The sequence below is a fragment of the Trichechus manatus genome, unplaced genomic scaffold (genome assembly GCF_000243295.1).
Source record: "Trichechus manatus latirostris isolate Lorelei unplaced genomic scaffold, TriManLat1.0 scaffold00087, whole genome shotgun sequence".
NCBI classification, from domain to species: domain Eukaryota; kingdom Metazoa; phylum Chordata; class Mammalia; order Sirenia; family Trichechidae; genus Trichechus; species Trichechus manatus.
The window spans coordinates 7,313,600-7,341,463 of record NW_004444023.1 but is presented as its reverse complement, the minus strand read 5'-3'; the positions used below and the strand labels follow the sequence as shown (position 1 = coordinate 7,341,463).

The 27,864-nt window shown below is 44.1% G+C and overlaps 1 protein-coding gene across 1 annotated transcript; it reads right to left on the bottom strand.

Moving 5' to 3' along the window:
• Nucleotides 1–1,066: 1,066 nt before the first annotated feature.
• On the bottom strand, nt 1,067–26,735 carry LOC101348448 (zinc finger protein 613-like). Its single transcript, XM_023736216.1, is given in 8 exon segments — nt 1,067–1,324; nt 1,327–1,422; nt 1,425–1,543; nt 1,545–2,751; nt 9,273–9,365; nt 9,636–9,762; nt 14,216–14,285; nt 26,608–26,735. Coding segments are annotated over 8 exon segments (2,013 nt in total). The 3' UTR covers nt 1,067–1,151.
• Nucleotides 26,736–27,864: the final 1,129 nt, after the last annotated feature.

Sequence of the window (27,864 nt, the reverse complement as noted above, 5' to 3'; positions counted from 1 at the left end):
TTGACATATGAAATTTTTAGGGTTTTCTAACTCCTAAAAATTCTAACTAAACCCCTTGTACCAATTGTTCCATGTCTACTTCACCTAATGTAGAAGTTGCATCATCCTTTCACTAGAATAGCTGCAGTGTCAAAATTCCTCTTAAATATAAACCAAGTAACTCAGTGCTCTCTCCAAGAGGGCATGAACTGTTTTATTCACCAGAGTATCCTCAGCTCCTGGAAACAGGGCCAGGCAAACAGGAGTGTGTGACAAATATTCATTACATTAATCAATAATCTCAATGTAACACTACTGTTTTTTAGGTCTGTCTGCATGACAGAAAGTTCTAAAATTGACGGTAGACATTCTGGTTTTTAATTGTTCCTTCACACTGATCTGGAGGAAATTCAACTGATATATATGTGCTCCAAATCCCACCAATCCAATACTGCATTTTTGCAACCAACCACCCCCCATGGCTTTTTACATTAATAGCAAAATTCAAGACACTGATTATCTTTTCTGTTTTAAAAATCCAGTTTTTATTTCCTCCACTGAGATAAACTCACACTCATTTAATTGACACAACAGAACAACCAAAGTGTATGTGTTTCTATTAACATCTGATTATGTCAAGATATCAAAGCACATATTTATGTAGAATGAGCGTATCAGGCTTTCCCAGTCTCTGCATTCATATGATTTCCCTCAGGATACACTCTGTAGCCATACAATGAGGTAGAAATTTTTGCTCAACCCTCTTCACTGTGACTGTTTCTGACTTTATCCTGTTTTGTTGTTGTTATTGTTAAATGCCATCGAGTCGTTTCCAACTCATAGCAACCCCATGTACAACAGAATGAAACACTGCCCAGTCCTGCGCCATCTTCACAATCGTTGTTATGCTTGAGCCTGTTGCTGCAGCCACTGTGTCAATCCATCTCACTGAGGGTCTTCCTCTTTTTTGATGACCCTCTACTTTACCAATCACGATGGCCTTCTCCAGGGACTGATCCCTCCTGATAACACGTCCAAAGTATGTGAGACATAGTCTCACAATGTTTGCTTCTAAGGAGCACTCTGGTTGTATTTCTTCCAAGACAGATTTGTTCGTTCTTTTGGCAATCCACGTTATATTCAATATTCTTTGCCAACACCACAAACCTGTTTTAGGTGACATAAAATAAGAGGTAATTGATTACTGAAGGCACTACCACATTTGCTGCATTCATAAGGTTTCTCTCCTGTACAAATTCTCTGTTAGCTCTTGAGGGTTCATATCTAGCAACAGGCTGTCCCACAAGGACTATGTTCCTATTTGTTAGGAACCCATCGATGTTAGTGATGTCTGAGCTGCCACAGGAGGCATCAGCATAGTCACTGTATTAACAGGGTTTTTCTGCTGCATGAGATCACTGGTATGTGCCTCACTGTGGAAGGGTTTTCCACCTTGATTGAATCTAAACATTTCTCTCTATTGTGTATTCTTTCATATGAAAAAAGGGAAGACATGTAGGCAAAAGTTTTTCCACACTCACTGCAACCATACAGTATCTCTCCTATGAGATCTTTGATGTACAATGAGGTTTGGCTTCTTGTCGAAGGCTTTCTCACATTCACCTCATTTAAAGTATTTCTCGCCGGTGTGAATTCTCTGATGTCTATTGAGACTTGACTTCTGAGAATAAAATTTTCCACATTCGCTGCACAAAAAGGGAGTTATTCCCGTGTGACATCTCTGATGTGCTACGAGGCATGTCTTCTGACTGAAGGCTTTACCACATTCATCACATAAATAGGGTTTCTCTCCAGTATGAATTCGGTGATGAGTAATGAGATTTCCCTTCTGGGTGAAGCCTATTCCACATTCTCTACATATATAGGGTTTCTCTCCAGTATGAGTTCGTTGATGAAGAATGAGATCACTTTTACGGATGAAGCGTTTTCTACATGTAGTGCATATATAGGGTTTCTCTCCAGTATGAGTTCGCTGATGAACAGTGAGATCACGTTTACCGATGAAGCGTTTTCCACAGGTAGTGCATATATAGGGTTTCTCTCCAGTATGAGTTCGCTGATGAACAGTGAGATCTACTTTATAGATGAATCCTTTTCCACATTCACTGCATATATGGGGTTTCTCTGCCATATGAGTTTTCTGATGTTTACTGAGGTGTGACTTACGGAGACAGGCTTTGCCACATTCTGTGCATTTATATGGTTTTTGTCCTTTATGAGTTGTGTGATGATGTTCAATGAGCTTGAACTTTTTAAAGAAGGTTTCCCCACATAGACTACATCTATAGGGTTTCTCTCCGGTATGAATGATCTGATGATTGGTTAGGAAAGACTTCCTGATGAAGGCTTTCCCACATTTACTACATACATATGGTTTCTCTGTTTTGTGAGTTTTCTGATGCTTAATGAGTTGGGACTTCATGCTGTTTGATTTCTGACTCTCAGGGAATTTCATTTCAGTACAAAATTGCTCATGGCCAGAATGGACAAAGGTTTTCTCATCTCCATTAAGCTCAGCAGAGTTTTTTATTTCATCGCTTTTGCTCTGGTTGATTGCTGGTAAAGTTAAATTTGATTTCACAGCTTTTTCACATAAGTCAAACATACCATGATTTTCCCTGAAAGAAAAATGATTTTGGGGCCGATGAACAATATTTTCCAATGCATTATGCTCATAGCACTGTTCCATGCTGTCCACCCTTCTTTCAGTTTGCGAGTGCGCAAGCAGATGATCATCAACATTCTGGATTTCTACGAAAGAAGAGAAAAAGGAATCTTTCCATCATCTTAATTTGTAATGAAGTCATTTTAAAAAACGCATTGATGTAAAGTAGATCTTTATGACAACCCTGTTATGAGTGTAAATAAAACAGTATGCTTAATGTTCCTTGCACACTGATAAAAATTCAGTAATATAAACAACCCAAAGAGCAAAAGTAGTTAGTGTAGAAATAAGGTTAGATAATACATAATGAATGAATACAGATTTGGCTGCTTCTTATATAAGGCCTTGCAAAATAAGCAGATAATGTAAAATACAAGCAAGTCACTGTGACCTGCAGACCACAGAGGTTGTGAGGTCTCCTGAACTCTACTGGAGAAGGACAGATTCATTCATTCCACAAATCCTCACTCAAAGACAACTATTCACCAGGCATAGTTGGATATGTGAAAAATGTAGAATGTTACATTTGGGATACAACAATTTTTACATGTACATAGTAAAGGTCTTTGGGATACACAAACATATTCCTAATGTTTATGAAGTCTACATTCTAGTTTGATAAACTACTGAAAAAAAGCAAGGAAAGTAGCTGCTGATTATGAAAAGTGGTTTTTATGAGAGGGCTAGCAAGGGGTGGAGGAAATGAGGATATATCATGAAGGAAGAGAAGGTTCATTCATGGTGGGATAAAGAGAGTGAGGAATAAAGGTAAATGAATAATTTCTTTTATCATGATCAGCACAAAGCTGGTTCCTATGAGGTGGAGGTTAGAAATGTCCCAAAAATCCAACTTTTCCAAATTTCTGTACCACTCCATCATCTCTAACTCCACTCAGTGCTCTCCCTCTCATCTTTGGGTTCCAAAATTCGCTGCAACATGTCACAGAACTCATGAACTGTTTGAAGGAAAGGCCTCATGCAGTTGTGGAGGCTGGCAAGTCCCAAATCTCTAGGTCAGGCATAGGCTTCTCCTGACTCGTGATCGCAGGGGCTGATGAACCCAAATCAGAAAGCCAGATGACAGACTACTGGCTCACAAGGCTGTGGAAGCTGGTGAATCAGGTCAGAAGATAGGCTGCTGGCTCACGGAGCTGCAGAAACTGGCAAATCCCAGAATTGGCAGGTAATACGGCGGTTGCTTGCTCAATCTCCATGAACTGGAGGTCAGATGAGAACAAACCAGATGTGAGATCCAGAGTAAGAGAATTTTTTCAAAGACATTCCCCTTACTTGAGCAAGGTAGTGCAAGGGTGTGACTTAAGAAACGTGGTGACTTGAGTCACGCCCTGTAGTAAGGGTGCGACTCAAGATACATCCCCCTAATCTTGAGTTTTATAATTTACAATACATACAATACCATAAAATGGGGGGACAATTACCTGATATAGGGAATTATGGCCTAGCCAAGTTGTAATGAACACAGATTCCATGTACCTTATTTACATAGTCCCACCAACTCACTGTGTGGGAGTCACAAAGAGTATGGCTAGAAGGATGCGGTGTGATAGATCCCTTTTGTATGACCTTTCTTGCCATTGTCTTCTAACTCCCATCCAAGTGATTGGGGGGGACTACACAAATAGGATAATTGTAGCCCACCAAGGGGCACTGATCAGCAGAGCTAAAAGAGCTTTGTAATACTTGCCTAAGCAGGGCAGCGGCCAAGGGGCCGGAGAGGTTTCCTTGTGACCAAGGCTGGGAAAAGGCTGTCCTGATGAAGAAGTGTATCCTGAGCATTCCTGAACCTGAATTGTAACCTGTTACTTCCCTAACAAACCTCATAATTGTGAGTATTGTCTGTGAGTTCTGTGTGACCACTCAATGAATTATCAAACCCAACAGAGAAATAGAGAGTGCCATGGGAGGGATGGTTGCTGTCAGAATTGTTAAAAATGGCGGAGAGAGGATGCATGTCTGACCTCTGTCTCATAGGAATCAGCCCTGAACTATTGATCTTGATTTTCCTTCCCTTTTGTGAAGTTAAAGGAGGTCAGACACTGCCCCCCCACCATTTTTACAAAGGGCCATATTAAGTAATTTGCTGCGCCAGAAAAGGGTTGCTGCTAATTATTTCCCTTGAGCCACGGGGTAGTGCAATGGTGTAAGAATGCCGTGGCAGTAGCGTCTGACCTCCTCTAACTTCGCAAGGGAGTAAATGAATAATTTCTTTCATAATGATCAGCACAAACCTGGTTCCTACGAGGCAGAGGTCAAAGATGTCCCAGATGTACAACTTTTCCAAATTGCTGTATCACTCCATCATCTGTAACATCAAATACTCCTTCTCCCGTCAGTATTCTCCTACCTGCCTTTGGGTTCCATAATTCACTGCAATGTCTCACAGAAATCAAGAACCATATCAAGGAAATGGCTCACACAGTTGTGGAGGCTGGCAAGTCCCAAATTAGTGGGTCAGGAGTAGGCTTCTCCTCATGTGGCCACAGGAGTCAACGAACCAGATTGGCAGGCCAGATGACAGGCTGCTGGCTTACAAGGCTGTAGAAGCTGGTGAATTAGATGAGACGATAGGTTGCTGGTCCACGGGGCTGCGGAAACTGGCAAATCCCAGAATCAGCAGTCAGAAGGCAGCTGCTGGCTCAAGTCCCAAGAACCAGAGGTCAGACTGTGATGAACTGGACTGAGGATCCATATGCAGAGAGAGAGAGGCATGCAACAGCACCCACATATATACTTTGGATGCAGGCCACACCCTAGGGAATGGTGTAGCTTGAGTAAGGGTGAGAGTTGAGTCATGTCCTCCTGAAAGGTTGTGACTCAAGATACACCCCACACAAAATCTGCCTCATTAAAATATAGAGGTTAGGATTTACAACACAGAAAATAGAGAATAATTACTTCAGATCACCAAATGGAGGACAACCATACAATACTGGGAATAATGGACCAGCCAAGTTGACACATAACCCCAACCATCACAGGTTACATATACTTTATTTGTACTCATTCATTGTGAGTGAGTCACAAAGACCATGGCTAGAAGGGCCATATTAAGTAATTCACTGAACTACACCTGTGGCGCCTATTCAGTAACTGACCTTTACCCAGGTTGGTGTGGGAGACTTACTCAATCTGACCTTTACCTGGATTGCCTCAGGAGCCCTGCCTAGTCTTGAGGACTGGCCTATATAAAGGCCAAAAACACTGAGAATTTTGGGGGGGCCTCCTGATCGATGAGAGCCAAGAGAAGGAAGTGTGCTCATCCTTTTTACATGGGGGCCAGGTGTTGAGACCCTCTCAGACCAGGGTAAGAGAGGTATAACACTTGGAGCTGCAACAGCAATAGAGGAAACACCTATGATGAGACAAGAATCTGTGGAAACAAAACTTGGATGGTGGCAGCAGAGTGTAAAGGTCGAACCCTGGCCAGCACATGTAACTTTCTTAGGCATGTAACACAGAGGGATTTTCAAACACAGAAAGTGAATCGTTCTCCCTTCATCCCCAGACTGAGAGCTACAAGCTTTTGCTTTCTCTTTCAGGCAGGGAAGAAGATACATGCTCGTGTTAAGCACACATGGTTTAGTGAGCAAAACTGAACCTCTTCTGCTGTCCTCTAGCTGAACGCAAACAATCTGCCTGTTTGGCTTTGAAAGCCAGTAATACCTTCATTCCAGTTATGCAAAGTTCCTTATGCTTATCCCTCTGAGGGATAAGCAGCACCACGAGCAGGCAGCTGCCTGCAGAGGACAGCATGCCATTAAGGGAGTTCTGCACCAAGAGCTGTCATGAAGCCAGCCTAGAGTAGCTAGAACTGCCCAAGAACCGAGACCATCCAAGAGTTATCCTGGAGTCGGCCAGGAGGAGCTGGGAGCCAGCTGAGAAGAGCAGGTCATAGTGGAGCCCACTGAGTAACATCGCAGAACAGTTGCTGGTTGAAAGGTTTCATGGCTGACAAGAGTGAACATCTGTTTCAGGGAGAGTAAGTGGATACCCTTGAGGTGTTGAGGTTCTGTGCGGGAAAACACTGGTGGACATCATCCTATGCACTTCTCCGTTTATATACATTTTTGTTATATTAAAAGTTGTTATCACACTGTCATGGATTGAATTGTGTCCCCCAAAAATATCTGTCAACTGGCTGGGTCATGATTCCCAGTGTTGTATGATTGTGTACCATTTTGTAATCTGATGTGATTTCCTTATGTGTTGTCAACTCTATCACTATGATGTAATAAGATGGATTAGTGGCAGTTATACCGAAGAGGTCTACAAGATTAGATAGTGTCTTAAGCCAATCTATTTTGAGACATAAAAGAGAGAAGCGAGCAGAGACACATAGGAATCTTATACCACTAAGAAAGCAGTGCCAGGAGCAGAGCGCGTCCTTGGGACCTGAGGTTCCTGCGCAGAGAAGCTCCCAGATCAAGGGAAGACTGATGACATGGACCTTCCTCCAGAGCCAACGGAGAAAGCGTTCTCCTGGAGCTGAAGCCCTGAATTTTGACTTGTAGCCTACTGGACTGTAAGAGAATAAACTTCTCTTTGTTAAAGCCATCCACTTGTGGTATTTCTGTTATAGTGGTACTAGATGACTAAGACACACACACACTAAAGGGGAAGTCAGCACAACTGGACTAAACCAAAGCTAAGAAGTTTCCTGAATACAACCAAACGCTTCAAAGGACAGTAGCAGGGGTGGGGGTCTGGGGACCATGCTTTCAGGGGACATGTAGGTCAATTGGCATAACAAAGTTTATTAAGAAAATGTTCTGCGTCCCACTTTGGTGAGTGGCGTCTGGGGTCTTAAAAGCTAGCGAGCAGCCATCTAAGATGCATCAATTGGTCCCAGCCCACCTGGAGCAAAGGAGAATGAAGAACACCAAAGACACAAGGAAAGTATTAGCTCGTGAGACAGAAAGGGCCACATAAACAAGACTTCATCAGCCTGAGACCAGAAGAACTAGATGGTGCCTGGCTACCACCAATGACTGCCCTGACAGGGAACACAACAGAGAGTCCCTGATGGAGCAGGAGAAAAGTAGGGTGCAGAACTCAAATTCCGGTAAAAAGACCAGACTTAATGGTTTGATTGAGACTGGAGGGACCCTGGAAGACATGGCCCCCGGACTCTCTGTTAGCCCAAAACTAAAACCATTCCTAAGGCCAACTCTTCAGACAAAGATTAGACTGGACTATGGGACATAAAATGATACTCATGAAGAGTGTGCTTCTTAGCTAAAGTAGATACATGAGACTAAATGGGCAGCTTCTGTCCGGAGGTGAGATGAGAAGGCAGAGAGTGTCAGGAACTGGTTGAATGGACACAGGAAACCTAGGGTGGAAAGTAGAAGTGTACTGTCACAGTATAGGGAGAGCAACTAGGGTCACATTAACAATGTATGTATAAACTTTTGTATGAGAGACTAACTTCAATTGTAAACTTTCACTTAAAGCACAACAATTAAAAAAAAAAGTTACCACAGATATGGTGTTTCTGTGATTTCTCTCTGACCGCTGCAATGTATAACCAAATCCATTATAAAAAGAGAGTGCTGAGGAAGAATGGCTGGTGTCAGAAATAATGTACAAGTTAGGAAATTGGGCTATATTTCACCTTGTCCTCATAGGAACCATCTTTGGGCTGATTCTTATAGTCAGAGTTGGAGACATGAGTTAGGATCTGATTTATAACACACCTGAAAATGTAGCATGTTAAAAATGTTTTTTCTAGTTAAAAAATCATCAGGAAGGGCAGAATTTTTAAAGAAGACATCCCTCTGGGTAGGAAACATTAACAGTAATTGTTAATGGCTAGAATTTCAGATGTACAGTACTAAAGGATAACCTAAGCTAAGAGTTTTCTTGTCGGGAAGATGATCCTAGTTCCTTGTAGATAATGTGAACTCATAGGGAAGTTTCGTCAAGAGGAATAAAATATATACAAAAAGGTCTATGTCAGACAATTTCAAGGGTGATGTCAATTTGACAGTCTCTAGGAAACAGAAGATTAACTCATTAGAATGAAGAAAACTTTAAAAGGTTAGGAGAATAAATGAGAAAATGGACATCAGAACCTTCAGAGAACCTCAGAGTGGGAGAAAATAGAAGCTAAGGAAGGAGACAGAAGCACAGTGAGAGACCAGTTTACTGTGGGGTCACAACATTCAAGGTGGGGTTGGGTGCTAGAAGGGGAAATCCATATTACTTAATGGGGGAGGAAGGTGCCGTACTCTGAGAACAGCCATAAATTCAAAGTATTCTCTTTGGTGAGAGGCACTGAAGGTGGAATTTCATAGTAAGAGAGGTGGAAGCATATGAAGAGGGGAAAGATTTGAGAATCCTAGGAAGAAGAAAATTATGGAACACAATTATCAAAACGTAGGCCAAATAAATGAGGATCTGTCTCAGAAAAGATAGACTATCTATTTCTCTAAACTCCTTGAAAGAAAAAGAGGTCTCACATGGGGAGAGGGATACAAGGAGGTACTTTTATGTATCCTCTGACATCCCTCACAGATGTGACATCTTCTCTAACTTGAACATGATTTCCACAGCCTTCCCCCCTTACCGCTTTTTGCTCGCCTACCTGAAAAGATTTCACTATGGCTTCTGTTTAATAAAGTCCATGGTTGTTCTCGTTCCAACCTGGGGTGTGCATCTGGTTTGCTACCTCGACACCCTGTTCATAGGAAATCACAGAATCTTAGACTCAGTAAATTGGCCTTGGGTTTATGAAGATTGCAGAATGTTATATTTGTGAAAAAATAATTTTCAAACTTACAAAGTAAATGTTTTTCTGTCAATAGTAGAAAGAATATACCCACTTACCTAGAGCCAGAGAGTGGACTGAGAGTCTATCACTTCCAAGCACCACTGACACTCCAAAGATTTCAGCAGCTGAGAAAGGAAAGGCCAATGACGGGGCCTATGACAGGAGAGTTGTCCTCACCAATGGACACCAAGTTGCTATAGTTCTCCAACATCACATTCCAGAACAGGTCCTTCTGAGCAGGGTCCAGGATCTGCCACTCCTCCCAGGTGAACTTCACAACCACATCGCTGAATATCAGTGATTCCTGTATTAAGAGGATCCTGTTTAATCAAGTATTTGTCATTTGATCATATGAATGAAATGTGAGGGAAGTTGTTCTGCTCATTTCCTCTATATAGGTTGCTGCATCTATTTACCTAGGTTTTCTTTTTAACATCTTATAGAAAAAGCAAAATCATAATAAACTATTCTGAATTTGTGCATTCCATAATCCATCCACTCATGAAAGGAGAATTTTCTATAATGTGTAGCAGTGGAAATTTCTTTGTAAGGTAGAAACATCTCACATTTATACACACACACACACACACACTCACAGAGACGCACATATATACTACACCAACTCGTATTTGTATACACCAACAGACAAGTTAAAGCATATTGTGAAATGGGACTAGGAGTAGTAGCAGTATCAGTAGCACTGTCAGAACCTGTCTAACTTCAGGGGGGATAATGATCAGGATCAGCACAAAGCTGATGCCTATGAGGTGAACTCAGACACACCTCCACCTTCCAGTCTTTTACCAGTTCTGACACCAACCATCCCTCTCACGGCACTCTCTACTCTTCTGGGTTCATTAATCCGTTTTGATGGCCACACAGAACTCACAGACCATATTTACAGTAAAGTGTTTTTTTAAGGAACAAGGTACAACTCAGGATCAGGATCTTAAAACATGTGGGCAGTTTCACTTCTTCAGTGCAGGACAGCTCTCTCAGCTCCTCTTGGCCCACAGAGGACAGTTTCCTGTCAGCCCTGCCATCTGCCAACTCTGGCTCTGCCGCTGGGCCCCTTCTGGGCCTTTCACTGTCTTCAGTTTTACAGCCCTTGACCAGTGTTACAGCTCTTTTCAGAAGTTCCTTGCCTCTGCTACTCTCTGCTTCCTCTTTCTGTTTTATTCCTTCTCCTTCTCTCCTTGCTTCTTTTTTCTGAGAAACCTCTGCAGGGCTGGCTATTTATAACTATAAACTCCTCATCAATTTCAGGGCAAGGCTATGACTGATCGATACCCTTTTGGTAGGCCTCAGACACTTCATTTGCATAGTAGGTGTGGCTGGGCTACAATTCACCTCATTTACATAGTCTATCGACCAATCTTTGCAAGACGCATACCATAGTGCAGGCTGCAGCCCAGGGACAGGCAGAAAGTATCAAACCAAGTTGTTTACAAATTACCCATACCAAGTTGTTTACAACTTACCCAAGGAAATGTCAATTAACCCAGACAAAAGTAACAAAACCTCTGGGGTTTCCAAAGAACACAGACAAAAGCCCACATAAAGGAACTCATTTTACCACAGGTATCAAATACACTAAAGAGATAATTAGTCACCTGTAATGTACAAGAAATTACCCAAAATGTAGTAAAGACAGAATATAAATAAGAGGTTAGTAAACATGGATAGAGTGAGAATGTCTACCTGTGGTGAAATGAGCTCCTTTATGTAGCCTTTTGCCTTGGTTCTTTGGAAAAAACAGCTTGAGAGATTTTTCCTCTATGCCCTGAGGAGTTATCTTTGCCCTAGTTTTCTACCCAAGAGGGTTTGTTACATTTCTTGGTTAAGTTGTAAACACTGTGGCTTGATACTCTCTGTCTGCTCCAGGGCTGCAGCCTGCCCTGTGATTGGTAGGTACCTTGCAAGGAATCGTCAATACAGTATGCAAATGAAATAACTACAGCCTACTAAGCAAATGAAGTGTTTATGGCCTACCAACAGGGGATTGGTTAATTCATGGACCCGCTTCCCGAGAAGGGCCATGCCTTAAAATTGACAAGGAGTTTGTGTGTGTATGTTGCCAATACCACAGAGGTTTCGGAGACAGAAAGAAGCAGGAAGAGAAGCAGCAGAAAGAAAGAAGAGAAAAGAAACAGAGAGGAGGTAAGGAACCTCCTAAAAGAGCTGTAACACAGGTCAAGGGCTGTAACACTTAAGATGGCAACAGGCCCAGAATGGGCCCTGCAGCAGAGCAGGTGGCAACAGGCCCTGAAGGAACACAGCATAAGAGCAGGCGGCAATGGTTCCAGAAGGAATACAGCAGAAGAGCAGGCGGCAACAGGCCCAGAAGGAACACAGCAGAAGAGCAGGCAGCAACAGGCTCAGAAGGAACACAGCACGAGAGCAGGCAGCAACAGGCCCAGAAGGAACACAGTGGCAGTGCCAGTGGGGACAGGCCCGGAAGGAGTCCTGTGGCACAGTCAGTGATGACAGCCAGCAGGGCCAAGAGGAGTCTGTCCTGAAGGGGCCAAGAGGAGCCTGTCCTGAGGGGGCTAAAAGGAGTCTGTCCTCAAGGGGCTGAGAGAAGGCCTTGTACTCAGGGGCTGAGAAGAGGCCTGCATGGTCCAAAGAGATGAGAGAGCTGTCCTGCACTGAAGAAGGAAGACTTTGCCTACATGCTTCCAGATCCTGATCCTGAGTTGTAGTTATTTCATTTGCATACTGTTGATACTGATCCCGAGTTGTACCCTGTTTCTTGAAAACCACTTACGTGTAAATATGGTCTGTGAGTTCTGTGTGGCCATTGCAAAAAATTATCAAAACCAGAAGGGAAGTAGAGAGTGCCACAGAGAGATGGCTACTGTCAGAATTGGTGAAAAGATTAGAAACTGGAAGTATGTCTGACCTCCACCTCACAAGAATAACCTTTGGCTGATTCTGGTCATCATCGCTCCTTAAGTTAGACAGGTTTTGATGCTGGTAATTGCAGTGCAGTGAATTACTTAATATGTTCCTTCTACTCATAGTCTAAAGAACCCTGGTGGTGCGGTGGTTAAGTGCTCGGCTGCTAACCAGAAGGTCGGCAGTTCAAATCCACAAGCTGTGCTGCAAAAGAAAGATGAGGCAGTCTGCTTCCGTAAAGATTTACAGCCTTGGAAATCCTATGGGGCAGTTCTACTCTGTCCTATAGGGTCACTATGATTTGGAAAACGACTCGACGGCTGTGAGTTTTGACAGTCTTTGTGACACCCACACAATGATTGGGTGGAACTATGCAAATAAGGTGCTTGTGGCCCACCAAGGGAACTGGACAGCCCGGTAATAATGCAAACAAGGTGCATGGAACACCTGTGGGTATGGGACCATGCAAATAATGTGTATGGAACCCTAATGAGGGGATTGGTCACTTTTGCCATCCCACTAGGCTTAAAATGAGCTCACCCCAAAAGCGAAAAAGAGGACCTTACCACTAAGAAGAAGAACCAAGAGGAGTGTACCCTCTTGACTGGAGGTCACTGTGTTGAGAACCTCCTAGAACCAGAAGAAAGATAGCTGTAATACCAGAGAAGGTGAGACGGCGAAAAGCAGTGGCAAGTACAGCAGAGCCCAGCGGCAAAGAAATGGTGGGAGAAGAACCAGCAGACTGGCGCAAGAAGGCGCAGTGGGTTATCAGGTCCAGGGAGCAAGGCAGCTACGATGGACACTTCAACCAACAGCTAAACTGGGATTGCCGACCCACAGAGTGTGAGAGCCGAGTGCCTTCAGGCATAAGACTTGCTGGTGGAGTGGGGTGTCTCCAGGCACTTATTGGCAGAGCTAAAGAGCTTTTTAATACTTAACCGAGCAGGGCAGAGGCCAGGCCGAGGGCCAAGGCCCAAGAGAGGGAGCCTGTAGTGAGAGGGCTGAGCAGAGCATGTCCTAACAGGGCTGAGAGGAACCTGTCTTCAGGAAGCCTAGAGGAGACAGAGAGTTGTCCTGCACTGAAGAAGGGAAACAATGCCTACATGTTTCCTGATCCTGATCCCAAATTGTAGCCCATTGATCCTAATTCCAAATTATAATCTGTTAATTCCCTAATAAACGCTGTAACTATGAGTATGGTCTGTGAGTTCTGTATGGCCATTGCAACAAATTATCAAACCCAGCCTAGAAGTAGAATGCCGTGGAAGGGATGGCTGGTGTCAGAATTGGTAAAAATGTTAGAGGGCGCAGGTATGTTTGACCTCCAACTCACAGAAGTCAGCCTTGGGCTGATGTTGATGGTGATTCTCTCTCCCACCACTGAACTTAGAGGTGGTTGACAGCTGCTACTATTACTACTAGTCTCATTTTACATACATTTATGAGAATGCTGCTGTCTACCTCATCACCTCCAGGAAGAAACATCAAAGAAACTTATTCAGGCAAAAGTCTCATGGAATATTGAAGGCCCCCAAGGAACTTATCTTCTTTCTGCTCAAAAACTGGGCATAGCATTTACATTATAATGATTCTCTTGGGTTGGCCAGAAAAATATTAAATGCAAGTTGACAGTGAACATAACAAAAAAACTCCAGTCACATATTGTGTGCAACATAAATAAGTTAGTGTTAATCCCATGAACAATATATTTTCTAATGCTGAAGTCCGAGTCTAAATTTATTTCTCTCCAGATTCTACTTTTCCAAATTAATACTTTTCAGATGAACTGAATTGACATTTTACAGGCCTCTACAAATCCTTTAGGAAACAAAGGAAAGCATAAAACAAATCAAAATCACCTGGGCCTTGGCCATTTTCTCTCGTTCTTGGGACACTGCCAGCAACTGGGATGCTTTGTTTTTGTATTTTCTGGATTAGCTCTAATTTTTGTTCAGAAATTTCAGTCTCCTGTGAAGGATGTCCCCAGAAATGACAATATCCAAATCCTGGAACCTCTTCCTCCTTCCTTCAAGTGATTCTTTTGTGGCTGGGAGGTCAGGGCCTGTAGGCTGAAGGAAAAATTCAATATGAGTGGAACATTTCCTCGAGGCCCAGATGCTGCCACTGCTGCTGGCACTCACCTTAACACAAAGCCTATAATACTGTTGACTGTCCCTTTATTTGGTGGCTCAGAACATTTTGTTGTTGTTGTTTATTGTAGTTTAAGTGAGTTTACATTTCAAGTTAGTCCCTTATACAAAAATTCACACATACATTGTTATGTGACCCTAATTGCTCTCCCTGTACTGTGACAGGACACTCCTCCTTTCCACCCGTGACTTCCCATGTCCACTCAACAAGCTCCTAACACTCTCTGCCTTCTCATCTCCCCTCCGGACAGAAGCTGTGCATTTAGTCTCATGTATCTACTTGAGCTAAGAAGCACACTCTTCACAAGTATCATTTTATGTCTCACAGTCCAGTCCAACCTTTGTCTGAAGAGTTGGCCTCAGAAATGGTTTTAGTTCTGGGCTGATAGAGAGTCTGGGGGCCATGCTTTCCAGGGTTCCTCCAGTCTCAGTCAGACCATAAAGTCCGGTCTTTTTTACTAAAACTTGAATTCTGCACCCCACCTTTCTCCTGCTCCATCCGGGACTCTCTGTTGTGTTCCCTGTCAGGGTGGTCACTGGTGGTAGCCGGGCACCATCTAGTTTTTCTGGTCTCAGGCTGATGAAGTCTCTGGTTTATGTGGCCCTTTCTGTCTCTGGTGGCTCAGAACATTTTACACCCATAGGCAATAAAACCTAATATTCAAAATTAGCAGAGATATGGGTAAAACCTGTCTTTTTAAAAAATGGCGCTTGGACAATCAGATATATATGTGCGGAAAAAATTAAGCTTGATCCTTATTTCACAAAATACAAAACTATAAATTAGCGGTCAAGTGTAACTATCAATGACGATGATAAATCAAAGAAGCTTTAATAAAAACATGAGTTTACATTAGGGTCTGAAAACATATTTTAAACATGCCACATAAAGCACTAACTATAAACTGAAGACTATTCTGCTCAAGGAACCGTAAAGCTGTACAACTTTAGAAAACACTTTTTGTAAAAATAGTGTGGGGGTGGTGTCTGACTTCCTCTAGCTTCAGGCGAGGGAAGCGGAATCAAGATCAGTAGCCCAAAGCTGATTCCCATGAGTCGGAGGTCAGGCATGCCTCCTCTCTCCGCCGTCTTTACCAATTGTGACACCAACCGTCCCTCCCACAACACTCTCTACTTCTCTGCTGGGTTTGACAATTCATTGCAATGGTCACACAAAATTCACAGACAATACTCATGATTATGGGATTTATTAGGGAAATAACAGGTTACAATTTAGGTTCAGGAACACTCAGGATACAGTTCTTCCATCACGACAGCCTCTTCCCAGCTGTGCACAGGCACACCTGTCTCTGGCCCCTCGGCCTCTGCCCTGTTCAGAGGCAATTGTTACAAAGCTCTTTTAGCCCCTACCAATAGGCAACTGGAGCCCTGGTGGCACAGTGGTTAAGAGCTCAGCTGCTAACCAAAAGACTGGCAGTTCGAATCCACCAGCTGCTCCCTGGAAACCCTATGGGGCAGTTCTACTCTGCCCTATAGGGTCACTATGAGTTGGAATCGACTCGATGGCAACAGGTTTGGATTTTGTTTGTTTTAACAAGTACCTGGGGCCCTGGTGGCACAGTGGTTAAGAGCTCAGCTGCTAACCAAAAGGTTGGCAGTTTGAATCCACCAGCCACTCCTTGGAAACCCTACGGGACAGTTCTGCTCTGTCCTATATAGTTGCCATGAGTTGGAATTGACTCGACGGCAATGGGTTAATAAATGCCCAGAAGCACCCAACTCTGCCAGTAAGCCTTGGTCCAAAGGCACTCAGCTTTCTCGCTCATTGGGCTGGGAAGTCCACTGCATGGTCTCCTGCGGGTCTCTCCTGCCAGTATTTCCTGCTGCACTTTCTCTGCCACCGCTTCTCGCCGTCTTCAGGGTTACAGCTCGCTCTCTGTCTCCTGGGTACAGAAGTTTCTCAGCATAGGGATCCTGGGTCTAACAGATGCGCTCTCCACTCCTGGCTGTTCATCCTTGGTGGTGGGAGTTTCCTCTCTTTCCTGCCTCTGAGGTTCCTCCCTTTCCTTGCCCAGCAGGATGGCAAAACTGACCAATGCCCTTGATGGGCTACAATTACCATATTTGCACAGTCCCACTCAATCACCTGGGTGGGAGTTACAAAACCATGGTGAGAAAGGCCACACAAAAGCGATCCATTGGACCACATTTGGGTATCATCTATTAGAATGAAGTTATACAGACACTTAGAAATAACGATTTAAGTCTGAGGTATATATTCCTCCAGAATGAGTTCACATTTGAACCACAAGACATGTACCACTATTTTCAAAACAGCATTATTTGTAGTAACCCAATGGGGTGTGACAGATTGTTTTTATATGGCCTTTCTAGCCACAGCCTTTTAACTCCCACCAAATTATTAGGTAACTGTAAAAATGGCATAGTGCAGGCATCTGACCTACTCTAACTTCACAAAGGCGAAGGCAAATTAAGATCAACAGCCCAAAGCTTACTGCTATGAGTCAGAGGTCAGACATACCTCCCCTCGCCAGCCCTTTTACCAATTCTGACACCATCTGTCCCTCCCACAGCACATTCTACTTCTCTGCTGCATTCAATAATTGCAAATAAGGTGCTTGTGGCCCACAATGAGGATTGAAAGCATGCTATATATGTAAATAAGGTACACAGCCCCCCTGTGGGTATGCGCAGTGTAGTGAATTACTTAATATGGCCCTTCTAGCCATAGTCTTTGTAACTCCCACCAAATGACTGGGTGAAGACTATGCAGATGAGGTGCTTGAGGCCCACCAAGAGGACTGGATAGCTTGTTAATGATGTAAACAAGGTGTATGACACTCTAGTGGGGGTAGAACTATGCAAATAAGGTGTATGGAGCCTTAATGATGGGATTAGCCAGTTTTGCCACACTGTTAGGCTTAAAGAGCAGTCAATCCCAGAGCAGAGGGGACGTACTACCACCAAGAAAGAAGAGCTAGGAGTGGAGCCCGTCCATTGGGCCCAGGATCCCTGCGCTGAGACCTGCCCAAAGGCACTTAGCTTTCTTGTTCTGTGGGCTGTGAAGCCCACTGCACCTTCTCCTGCCGGTCTCTCCTGCTGCCATTTCTCTGCGACCACTTCTTGGTATCTTCAGTGTTATACCTCTCTCTCTCTCCTGGTACCGAGAGCTTCTCAGCTCAGGGATGCCAGGTCCAAAGGATGCGCTCAATTCCTAGCTGTTTATTCTTAGTGGTGGTAGGATCCTCTCTTTCCCACCTCTGGGATGACTCATTTCAAGTCCAGCATGATGGCTAAACTGACAAATCCCCTTGGTGGGCCACAATTACCCAGTCTACACAGTCTTGCCCAATCACTTGGGTGGGAGTTACAAGAGCAGGGTAAGAAAGGCCACACAAAAGTGATCCATTGCACCACAGGCCACCCCCTGGCTTTTTTAAGCCATAGTCATTCATACTTGGAGGACAACTTTCCCCTCCAATCTTTTTTAACAATGCAAAACAGTCATTAACAATTAGTCTTTCAGTAAGGCAAAAGAGTCCTAAGGGTGAGATTACACAGGCACCAGAAATTGAGGTCTGCTGCAGGTGTCTATCTGATCTAGTCAGGTTTTTAACAGTTTGACTGGGCTTTACCTTTCCTGTTGTCTGATAAAATTTAACTGGGAAAAGATTATTCCCTTGCTCTGAGCCTCTCGAGGTATCAGCATAGCAAAATCTTTAAAAGATTTTAGGTTCAGCCATTGTACTCCAGTCCAGCCAGTACCTCCCCCTTAGTCCATTCTTTCACATTTGCAGCCTCTAGAATTATGGTTTTTACAATCACAGTTAACCCTCTTAACAATCAACACTCACAACTGAATCCTATAATCCTATCAGCACATTAACAACCTGTATTCCCCAGACTCAGCAGGAAAAGAAGAATCTATCCAGTGAGGTTCCTCTCTTGTTCCCCTCATTTTGAGTCTAAGCACACCCATGAAAGCATGTAAGCCAGCCACTTCATGCCTTTATCTCCCTCTGTTTTAGAGAGCCAATGTTTGCATTGCCTGTCCCTATCAAATCAGTACTGAGGAGACAAGCATGTTGCTTGGTCTGAAGAAGTTTGTGTTCTGGTTGGAACTTTGAGCATCTACGTTCATAAGCAAAGTCTAGTCCATAGCAAGCCATGAAACTGCAGCAATCTATACCAGCTCATGATGTCAAACGTCTTCTTTCTCTTCATTCAGTCAGGTTCTGGTCAGCTCATCCCTCGCCATCCAAGCTGGGTCACAATGGATAGCAGCCTTAGGCTCTAGAGTTAACACACACCTCCCGGCACTTCAGATGGGCCTCTTCACACTCTCTCATCCGTAGTCCCCTTGGGCTAGGTCAACAGGTTCCACAGTATATTCAGGAGTCCACAACTCCCTTTAATTCTGACCAGCCAGCCATTCCTCTCTCTCTCATCCATAGCTCCCGTGGGCTAGGTCAATGGGTGCCAGTTGAACATGTTCAAACTCAGCCTGTCTCTTCATTGCTGTACCTTCTCCACTTCCATTCATGAGTGGACTCAAGAGGTAGTCACCACAACTGAGCATACCAAGCTGTCTACTCACCACCTCCCTTAACTTTCAGTCTTGGAAGGGAGTTCCATCTGATGGGCATTGGCTTTTCCAGCCTCCATGCATCCAAAAGCAAACCACTTGCTCAAAATTCAAAAAGCAAAACAGTCACTTTCCTCTGCACGTCCTTCCTTCAAATGTAAATCTTCTGTTCTCTCAGTAGTTCTAGGTGGTTCTGCATGACTGTCCAAAATCAAATTCTGCATGGTGCTCAGGTTTTCAACCTAAGCCACCACTCTACACACAGGGCAACTGCATTCAAACAGCCTGTGTTTCCCTAGGGCAAATCCTAGTTCCCCTTTTAGCATATTCAATCAGGTATTAGCTGAAGGCGGAGTTACCTGCTCTCTGTGATCTGTAATACCCAATATTCATTTCTACCATACATTTAGTTCTGCTTTACAACATTAAACCCATCGCAGACAAGTCTATTCCAACTCGTAGTGATCCTACAAGACAGCGGAGAACTGCCCCATAGGCTTTCCAAGGTGTGGCTGGTGGATTTGAACTGCCAACCTTTTGGTTAGCAGCAGAGTTCTTAACCACTGTGCCACCAGGGCTCCTCTTTACATTAGGTAGGAGAAATATTTAATATCCATAGTATATTCTGATAAACACATAATTGTTTTTTTTATTGTTGTAGTTTAAGTGAAAGTTTACAATTCAAGTTAGTCTCTCATACAAAAATTTATACATACATTGTTATGTGACCCTAACTGCTCTCCCTGTACTGTGATAGCGCACTCCTCCTTTCCACCCCTGATTTCCCATGTCCATTCAACCAGCTCCTAACCCTCTCTGCCTTCTCATCTCCCCTCCGGACAGAAGCTGCGCATTTACTCTCATGTATCTACTTGAGCTAAGAAGCACACTCTTCACAAGTATCATTTTATGTCCCACAGTCCAGTCCAACCTTTGTCTGAAGAGTTGGCCTCGGGAATTGTTTTATTTCTGGGTTGACAGAGAGTCCCGGAGCCATGCTTTCTGGGGTTCCTCCAGTCTCAGTCAGACCATTAAGTCTGGTCTTTTTACTAGAATTTGAGCTCTGCACCCCACCATTCCTCCCACTCCATCAGGGACTCTCTGTTGTGTTCTCTGTCAGGGCAGTCATTGGACATAACCATTTTTTAAATTACTCCAGTTTCATTCTCTCTTCTCTAAACCTTAACTATCTTCCCATTCATATGCACATAACCTTGGACCTCTGGCTGGATGGAACCAGTATACCCTGGCCTCCTATCAATCATCCTGCTTATCTGGCCTGACTTTTCTCCAGGCCACTCCAGCTGTAGTACAACATTCCTTTCTGCCATACCGGTAACAACAACCAAGTAACCATCTAAGAATCAAAAGTTTCACTTCCCAAGCCCATTCGTTCTTTCTCTTACAAAGTCCCATGCTTCCATGACTCTGAAACCATTGTAAAGAATCCGCTTCTTATGCCAAGTGTAAAAACTGCGTGGGGGCGGCATCTGATCCCCTCTAACTTCACAAGAGGGAAGGAGAATCTAGATCAACAGCCCAAGGCTGTCCCATGAGGTGGAAGTCAGACATGCCTCCTCTCTCCGTCATCTTTACTAATCCTTACACCAACCATCCGTCCCATGGCATTCTCTATTTCTCTGCTGGGTTTGACAATTCATAGTCATTGCCACACAGAACTCACAGGTAATACAGTTATGGGATTTATTAGGGAAGTAACAGGTTACAATTCAGGTTTAGGAACACTCAGGATACAGCTCTTCCATCAGGACAGTGTTTTTTCAGCTGCGCCCACAGGCATGCCCCTCTCTGGCCCCTCAGATTCTGCCTGGCTTGAGCAAGTGTTACAAAGCTCTTTTAGCTCTGCTAATAAGTACCTAAGAACACCACTTGGTCAGTAAGCTTCGGCCTGAAGGTGCTCAGCTCTAGCTCTATTGGGCAGCCAACCTAGCCCCACCTAGTGCCCAGAGGCACCCTACTCCTCCATCAAGCTTCCTACCCAAAGGCACTCAGCTTTCTTACTCCACAGGAGGCCCACTACACTGTCTCCTGGTCTCTACTACCACCATTTCTCACTATATTCAGTGCTACAGCTCTCTCTCTCTCTGTCTCCTTGTTCCAGGAGCTTCTCAGCAGAGGGATCCCAGGTCCCAAGGATGTGCTCCATTCCTGGCTATTCTTCCTTCCTGGTGGTGGGATCCTCTCTTTCCCACTTCTGGGATGGCTCATTTCAAGCCCAGAGAGATAGCTAAACTGACCAATCTCCTTAGTGGGCCACTATTACCCTATCTACACCGTCCCACCCAAATGATTACAAGACCATGGCGAGAAAGGCCACATAAAAGTGATCCATCGCACCATGCCTATGAGGCAGAGGTCTGATATACCTCCTCTCACCAGGCGTTTTTACTTCTGACACCATCCGTGCCTCCCACAATTCACCCTACTTCTCTGCCGAGTTTGATAATTGGTTGCAACGGCCACACAGAACTCACAGACAATACTCACGTTTACAGGGTTAATTAGGGAAGTAACAGGTTGTGATTCAGGTTCAGGAAAGCTCAGAATATAGTTCTTCGATCAGGACAGTCTCTTCTCAGCTGTGCCCACAGGCAGGTCTCTCCCTGCACCTTGACCCCTCAGCCCCTTGACCTGGCCTCTGCCCTGCTCAGGTAAGTGTTAAAAAGCTCTTTTAGCTGTGTGAACACATGCCCTGAGGCACCCAACTCTACCAGTAAACCTTGGCCCACAGGCGCTCAGCTCTAGCTCCATGGCTTGGGAAATCTTACTCCACCAAGTACCTGGGTGTACCTCACTCCACCAGCAAGCCTCCTTTCCGAAGACACTCAGGTTTCTCGCTCTGTGGGCCGGGAAGACCACCACACCATCTCCTGTTGGTCTCCTGCCTTTCTGCTGGTTCTGCTGCTGCCATTTCACTGCCGCTGCTTCTCACTGTCTCTGGTGTTACAGCTCTCCCTCTCTCTCTTTGGTGTTACAGCTCCTGCACTCCCTTCCTCAGTGTCTCCCTTTAAACCTAGTGGGACTACAAAGCTGAGCAATCCCCTCATTAGGGTTACATACACATCATTTGCATAGTCTCATGTAGTCAGTTGGTGGGAGATACAAAAATTATGGCTAGAATGATCATATAAAGTAATTCACTGTATCAGAGGCCACCCCCTGGCTCTTCCAGCCATTGGCTCTTTGAATCTTGAAAGATTACCTTCCCCTCGCAAATCATTTTACCAGTCAAAAACAGTCATTAAGAATTAATCCTTCAGCAAAAAGGGATAGGAGCTGGTTGAATGGACACAGGAAATCGGAGGTGGAAAGGAGCAGTGTGCTGTCACATTATAGGGGGAGCAACTAGGTTCACATAACAATATGTGTATAAATTTTTGTATGAGAAACTAACTTGAACTATAAATTTTCACTTAAAGCACAATAAAAAAATTTTAAAAAAGAAAAAAAAGAGAAGAATTAGTTCTTTAATAGGGCAGAGTCCTCAGGGTGAGGTTACTCAGTGAGGTGCAATGGATGCCTTTTGTGTAGCCTTTGTTGCCATAGTCTTGCAACTCCCACCCAACTGATTGGATGGGATTGTGCAAATAAGGTAATTATGGCAGACCAAAGGGATTGGTCAGTTTTGCCATCCAGCTAGCTTAAAATGAGCCATCCCAGGGGCGGGAAGAAAAGGATCTCACCACCACTAAGAAAGAAGAGCCAAGAGTGGACCTGGGATCCCTGCACTGAGAAGCTCCTAGAATCAGGAGACAGAGAGAAACAAATAACACTAAAGACAGTGAGAAGTGATGGCATAGAAACAGCAGCTGGAGAAACTGCCATTTTTACAGAGATCAGGTAAATATTTAGCAGATTTTCTATCTATTTCACTCCTAGGGACACCATGACTAAGTAGCCAATGCCATAAATCCATAAAGTCAGACTATTCTGATTACTACTTTGACTCTGCTCTCCATTACAGTAACCACGTCCACCTTGTCTTTGTCGATTGAGTGCCACCACTTGGTCCCTACTATCACAGGGTCCAATCAACCCCACTGTTATTAGGTGTCTTAATTCAGTTAGGGCAGTTCCCACTGTCAAATGTGACTTACATAAAACAGCAATCACAGCAGTCTTCAAGGATGTTGCGGCTCCCTTCACAAATTTGTTCCTCACTGTTATGGTCAAAGGTATGTCTCCGGACACTCCCTGTGTGGGTCTGTGGGTCTAACCTGACAAAATTCACTCTAACATGCCAATTTCTCTAAGCCTTTGGATACCTAAGGCTTTCTACAGTATACCAACACCAGTCTGGTACTTCAACTTCATTTAGTATAGCCCTCCACATAATCCATGCTTCAGCAACCAAACCGAATAAACTATTAGATCCTTTCCTAACCTCTCAAGCTGAAACATTGAATGAAGAATCTATGCCTAGTGGACCATATCAATAAACTCAGACTGATCCATCTTTATGTTCCTTGTACCATTGTCCCACACCCTTAATAGCCACTCCCACACATATTCCCCAGGTTTCTGTTTGTACATATTAGAAAAATCAAGCAATTCTTTTGGGGTGTAGTGTACCTCCTCCTGAGTCATACTTTGTACTTCACTTTTTGGGGTTCACCGGGACTTAAGTCTAGTTATAGGTCTAGAAGTGAAAATGAGTGTCAGGGATGTGTTTTGAGAACTTTCAGCATTGTCTTGTAAGGCATCTGCCTCACGTAATATCCCGGGCAAAGACTCAGACAAAGGTTCTTCAGATACAGCTAGATTAATCTCATCAGATAGGGGTGGAGGGGCTAAGGATCTTGCTGGTGATGGTGGCTTAGCAGACAAACATGGAGTAATCTCTTCCGATGGGAATGATGGGCATGATTCTGTTGGCGGGATTCATTCAACAGAATTTACGGGCTCGGTGTCCCCACTTGGGTGGGTGTTACAAGAACATGGCAAGAAAGACCATATAAAAGCAATCCACCAGGCTGCAGGTCATATTAAGTAATTCACTGCACCACAGCACCCTTCCTCCATTGTCCAATCTCATGTTCATCATTTTCTTTTAAATCCTCACCAGACACACATCTAACATCCATATTTCTAGCAACATTCTGTTGCTGGAGCCATATGTATTCTCTAAGACAACAGAGACTTTCTCTATGGCTCTCCTCACTTCATTCTTGGCACTCATTATATATGCCTTTGACATACATAATTCTACCAACAGTTTCTTCAATGCCATCTAGGATTTTAGTATTAGGCACCTTAAAACTCTTCCAGCCTCCACCCATTAACCAGTTCCAAAACCACTTCCACATTGTAGGAATTTATTACAGCAGCACCCCACTGTTCCGGTACCAAATTCTATCTTAGTTATCTAGTGCTGCTATAATAGAAATACCACAAGTGGGTTGCTTTAACAAACAGAAATTTATTTTCTCACAGTTTAGGAAGCTAGAAATCTGAATTCAGGATGCCAGCTCCAGGAAAGGTTTTGTCTCTCTGTCAGCTCTGGGGGAAGGTTCTTGTCTCTTTTGAGCATTTGCTCTGGGGTAAACTTTATGTGGACGGGCATCTCTCTTCCCTCGTCTCTGCTACTTGCTTGCTTGTTTAATCCCTTTTATATCTCAAAAGAGATTGACTCAAGATACACCCTATACTAATCCTGCCTCATTAATATAACAAAGATAATCCTTTCACAAATGGGATTATAACCACAGTGTCAGGGATTGAATTATGTTCCCCCAAAAATATGTATATCAATTTGGCTGGGCCATGGTTCCCGGTATTGTGAGATTTTCCTATAAGTTGTAAATCCTGCCTCTATGATGTTAATGAGGGCAGATGGGCGGCAGTTGTGTTAGAAAAGCAGGACTCAATCTACAAGATTGGATAGTGTCCTGAGGCAAGCTCTTGAGATATAAAAGAGAGAAGAAGCAGAGAGAAGGGGGCAGGGGGAGTAGGGGGGCAGTGGGGCGCCGTACACCTCATACCACCAAGAAAGCAGTGCCAAGAGCGGAGCATGTCCTTTGGACCCAGGTTCTCTGTGCAGAGAAGCTCCTAGTCTGAAGGAAGACTGATGAGAAGGCGACAGAGAGAGAAGGCCTTCCCCTGGAGCTGATGCCCTGACTTTGGACTTTCCGCCTACTTTACAGTGAAGAAATAAATTTCTCTTCGTTAAAGCCATCCACTTGTGGTAGTTCTGTTATAAGCAGCACTAGATGACTAAAACACACAGGCACAGAGGTTAGTATTTACAACACATATTATTGGGGGACACAATTTAATCCATAACAGGTGTATTAAAAGAGAAAGAGAAGTGGCACACACAAGGAACGTGAGGAATTAATGGGAGAGATGACCTAGATAAAATCGACATTTTCTAGTGGTCAAGCACTTTTACATATATACGTGGGTAGAATAGCACACCTAACCTCATCTGCACTAAACTCAACATACCTAAACTCATCTGCACTAACACTAACACTAACACTACCAGTGGGAACAGGATACACAATGACTAATAAACTGGGCTATGGCTCACCTTGCCAGAGGATAAATAAACTAGCTATTCCGCCAGCACAGCAGAAAGTGTGCTTGTATTGTGAACCTTTGTGTGATGTTGCTGTCAACCCTATAGGACAGAGCAGAACTGCCCCACAGGGTTCCCAAGGAGCTGCTGGTGGATTCGAACTACTGACCTTTTGGTTAGCAGCTGAGCTCTTAACCACTGCGCAACCAGGACTAAATTCTGCTTATGCAGCGTGAAAGCAGCCCTAGACCTATGGGCAGCGTGGTGGATGAGTCTGTCAGACAGTAGTTAGCCAACCGCGGGATAAGAGGAGAAAATATATGATTATCTAAACAAGGCTTTCGAACTACTGGCCAGGGAATATACCACCTTCTGTTCCAGCAGCCGAGGTTCCTGGGGTCCTGGGCTCCCAAAGTTTCGTCCTCACAAGCCTCTGTACCACAGACATGGACCACCCTTACGCCGTTATTAAGGCGAAACCTAGACCAGACACCCCTTACGATGTCCATCCCCCGGCTCCAACTTCTCTGAACCAAAAAAAAAAAAAAAAACCAAACCCATTGCCGTCGAGTGGATTCCGACTCATAGCGACCAACTTCACTGCTGTCCATATTAAACCCCGAACCCGAATCAGACACTGCATTCATTGAAAATATCACATCCACCCCATACAAGCAGAGTGATCCGCAAAGACCTGCACCCTGACAGTCGGGACAACCTTAATCATTGTTCAAACGAGCCCTCCCAATTCTGACCCCAAAAGCATCGGACTCCCACCTGCTTCCCTTTAAGCACTTCCACCCCGGCGCTCCCCACAGGAATTCCATGTCCTCAGGACACCACGTCCACACTCCTACCTCGCCCTGTTTCAAGAAGAAAAACACACTCTGACCTGTTTTTCTCTGGAATCACCCGATGTTCCGAAAAGTTGCACTTACTTCGGTGAATGCCTTCTATTTCTCCACCCCTCGCGTGGAATCCTTGTGCGCCTACAGAGGCCAGCGACGGTCTGGAACTTTTGAAACAGCGCGGACTACCGCATTTCCCACGTTGCCATACGAGGTGTTATGTCTGCGCCCTTCTTGTCGCTGCTGTCTGGAGGCGGCCATATTTGAATACATGACGTACAGAAAAAAAGGGGGCTGTTTTTGTGACAGTAGCCAGTGTTAAAAATGATCAATACTCAAGGAAATTTGAACATCAAGTTTCTTCTAGCAGTTATTCTATGTGTATATAGGGAGACCATTTTGATTCTAGAAATAGTAAGTGACTCCAAGAAGCTAGGTACAAGGAAGGTTATAAAGAGAGGAGGAGGGATAAATATAGAATGTCAACCTTTAGCTAATCTGAACATGATTGATTGAACCCTGCCCTCCGCCTTTTACTGACATCGACGGATATCATTTCACCAGGTAGTCTCTCTGCCCCTCCACCCAGCCATATCTTTTGATATTCAAAATTAGTAAGCCTCGTTTGGAAAAGGAAAGAAAGGATTTGCAAGTTTTGGGTGAAAGAAGAGCCACTGTCAGATTAATTTTGGTCATGGATGCCTTTAAAGTGAATATTTGGTTTCCTGTGTAAGAAAAACGAGCCCTGGTGGAGCGTGATTAAAGTGATTGACTGCTAAACGAAAGGTCAGTGGTTGGAAACTACCAGCCTCTCTGTGACAGAAAGATGTGACAGTCGGCTTCTGTAGAGATTTACAGCCTGGAAACCCTATGCGGTCGCTATGAGTAGGAATCAACTCGAAGGCAGTGGGTTTTGGTTTGTGTAAGAACACCCCACAATCCAAGCAAGATATCTGCTATCAATTTCTCTCTTTGACCCCAGGGACGGCGAGGAAAAGGGGGAAGCCAACAAAACTGCCCTATTCGCTGTCTCCTGGACCCTTGCAAAAAATGGATAGCTTTTCAGTGGCTCCAGCGGCACAAGGAAAACATGGCATGGATCATATTGCTTTCAGCAGGCTAGGCAAAAAAGCAATATGGCGGCCTCCTTTAAACACTATGTTAAAAAAAGAAAGAAACTTTGGAAACAGACAAGTGGGAGTTCAAGTATCAGTACAGCAAAGGCGCCCTCCTGGTAAGATACAAGGGAAAAGGGGGAAAGCTGGAAAACTAACACCACAGAAAGCTTCTAACTGAAAACGGCTGACACAAAGTGGCTATAAGAATAGAAAAAGTTCCCGGCATTACTGGCACGAATCAAAAATACTGGAAATAACAAATGTTGGAGGGGCTGCGGGGAGAT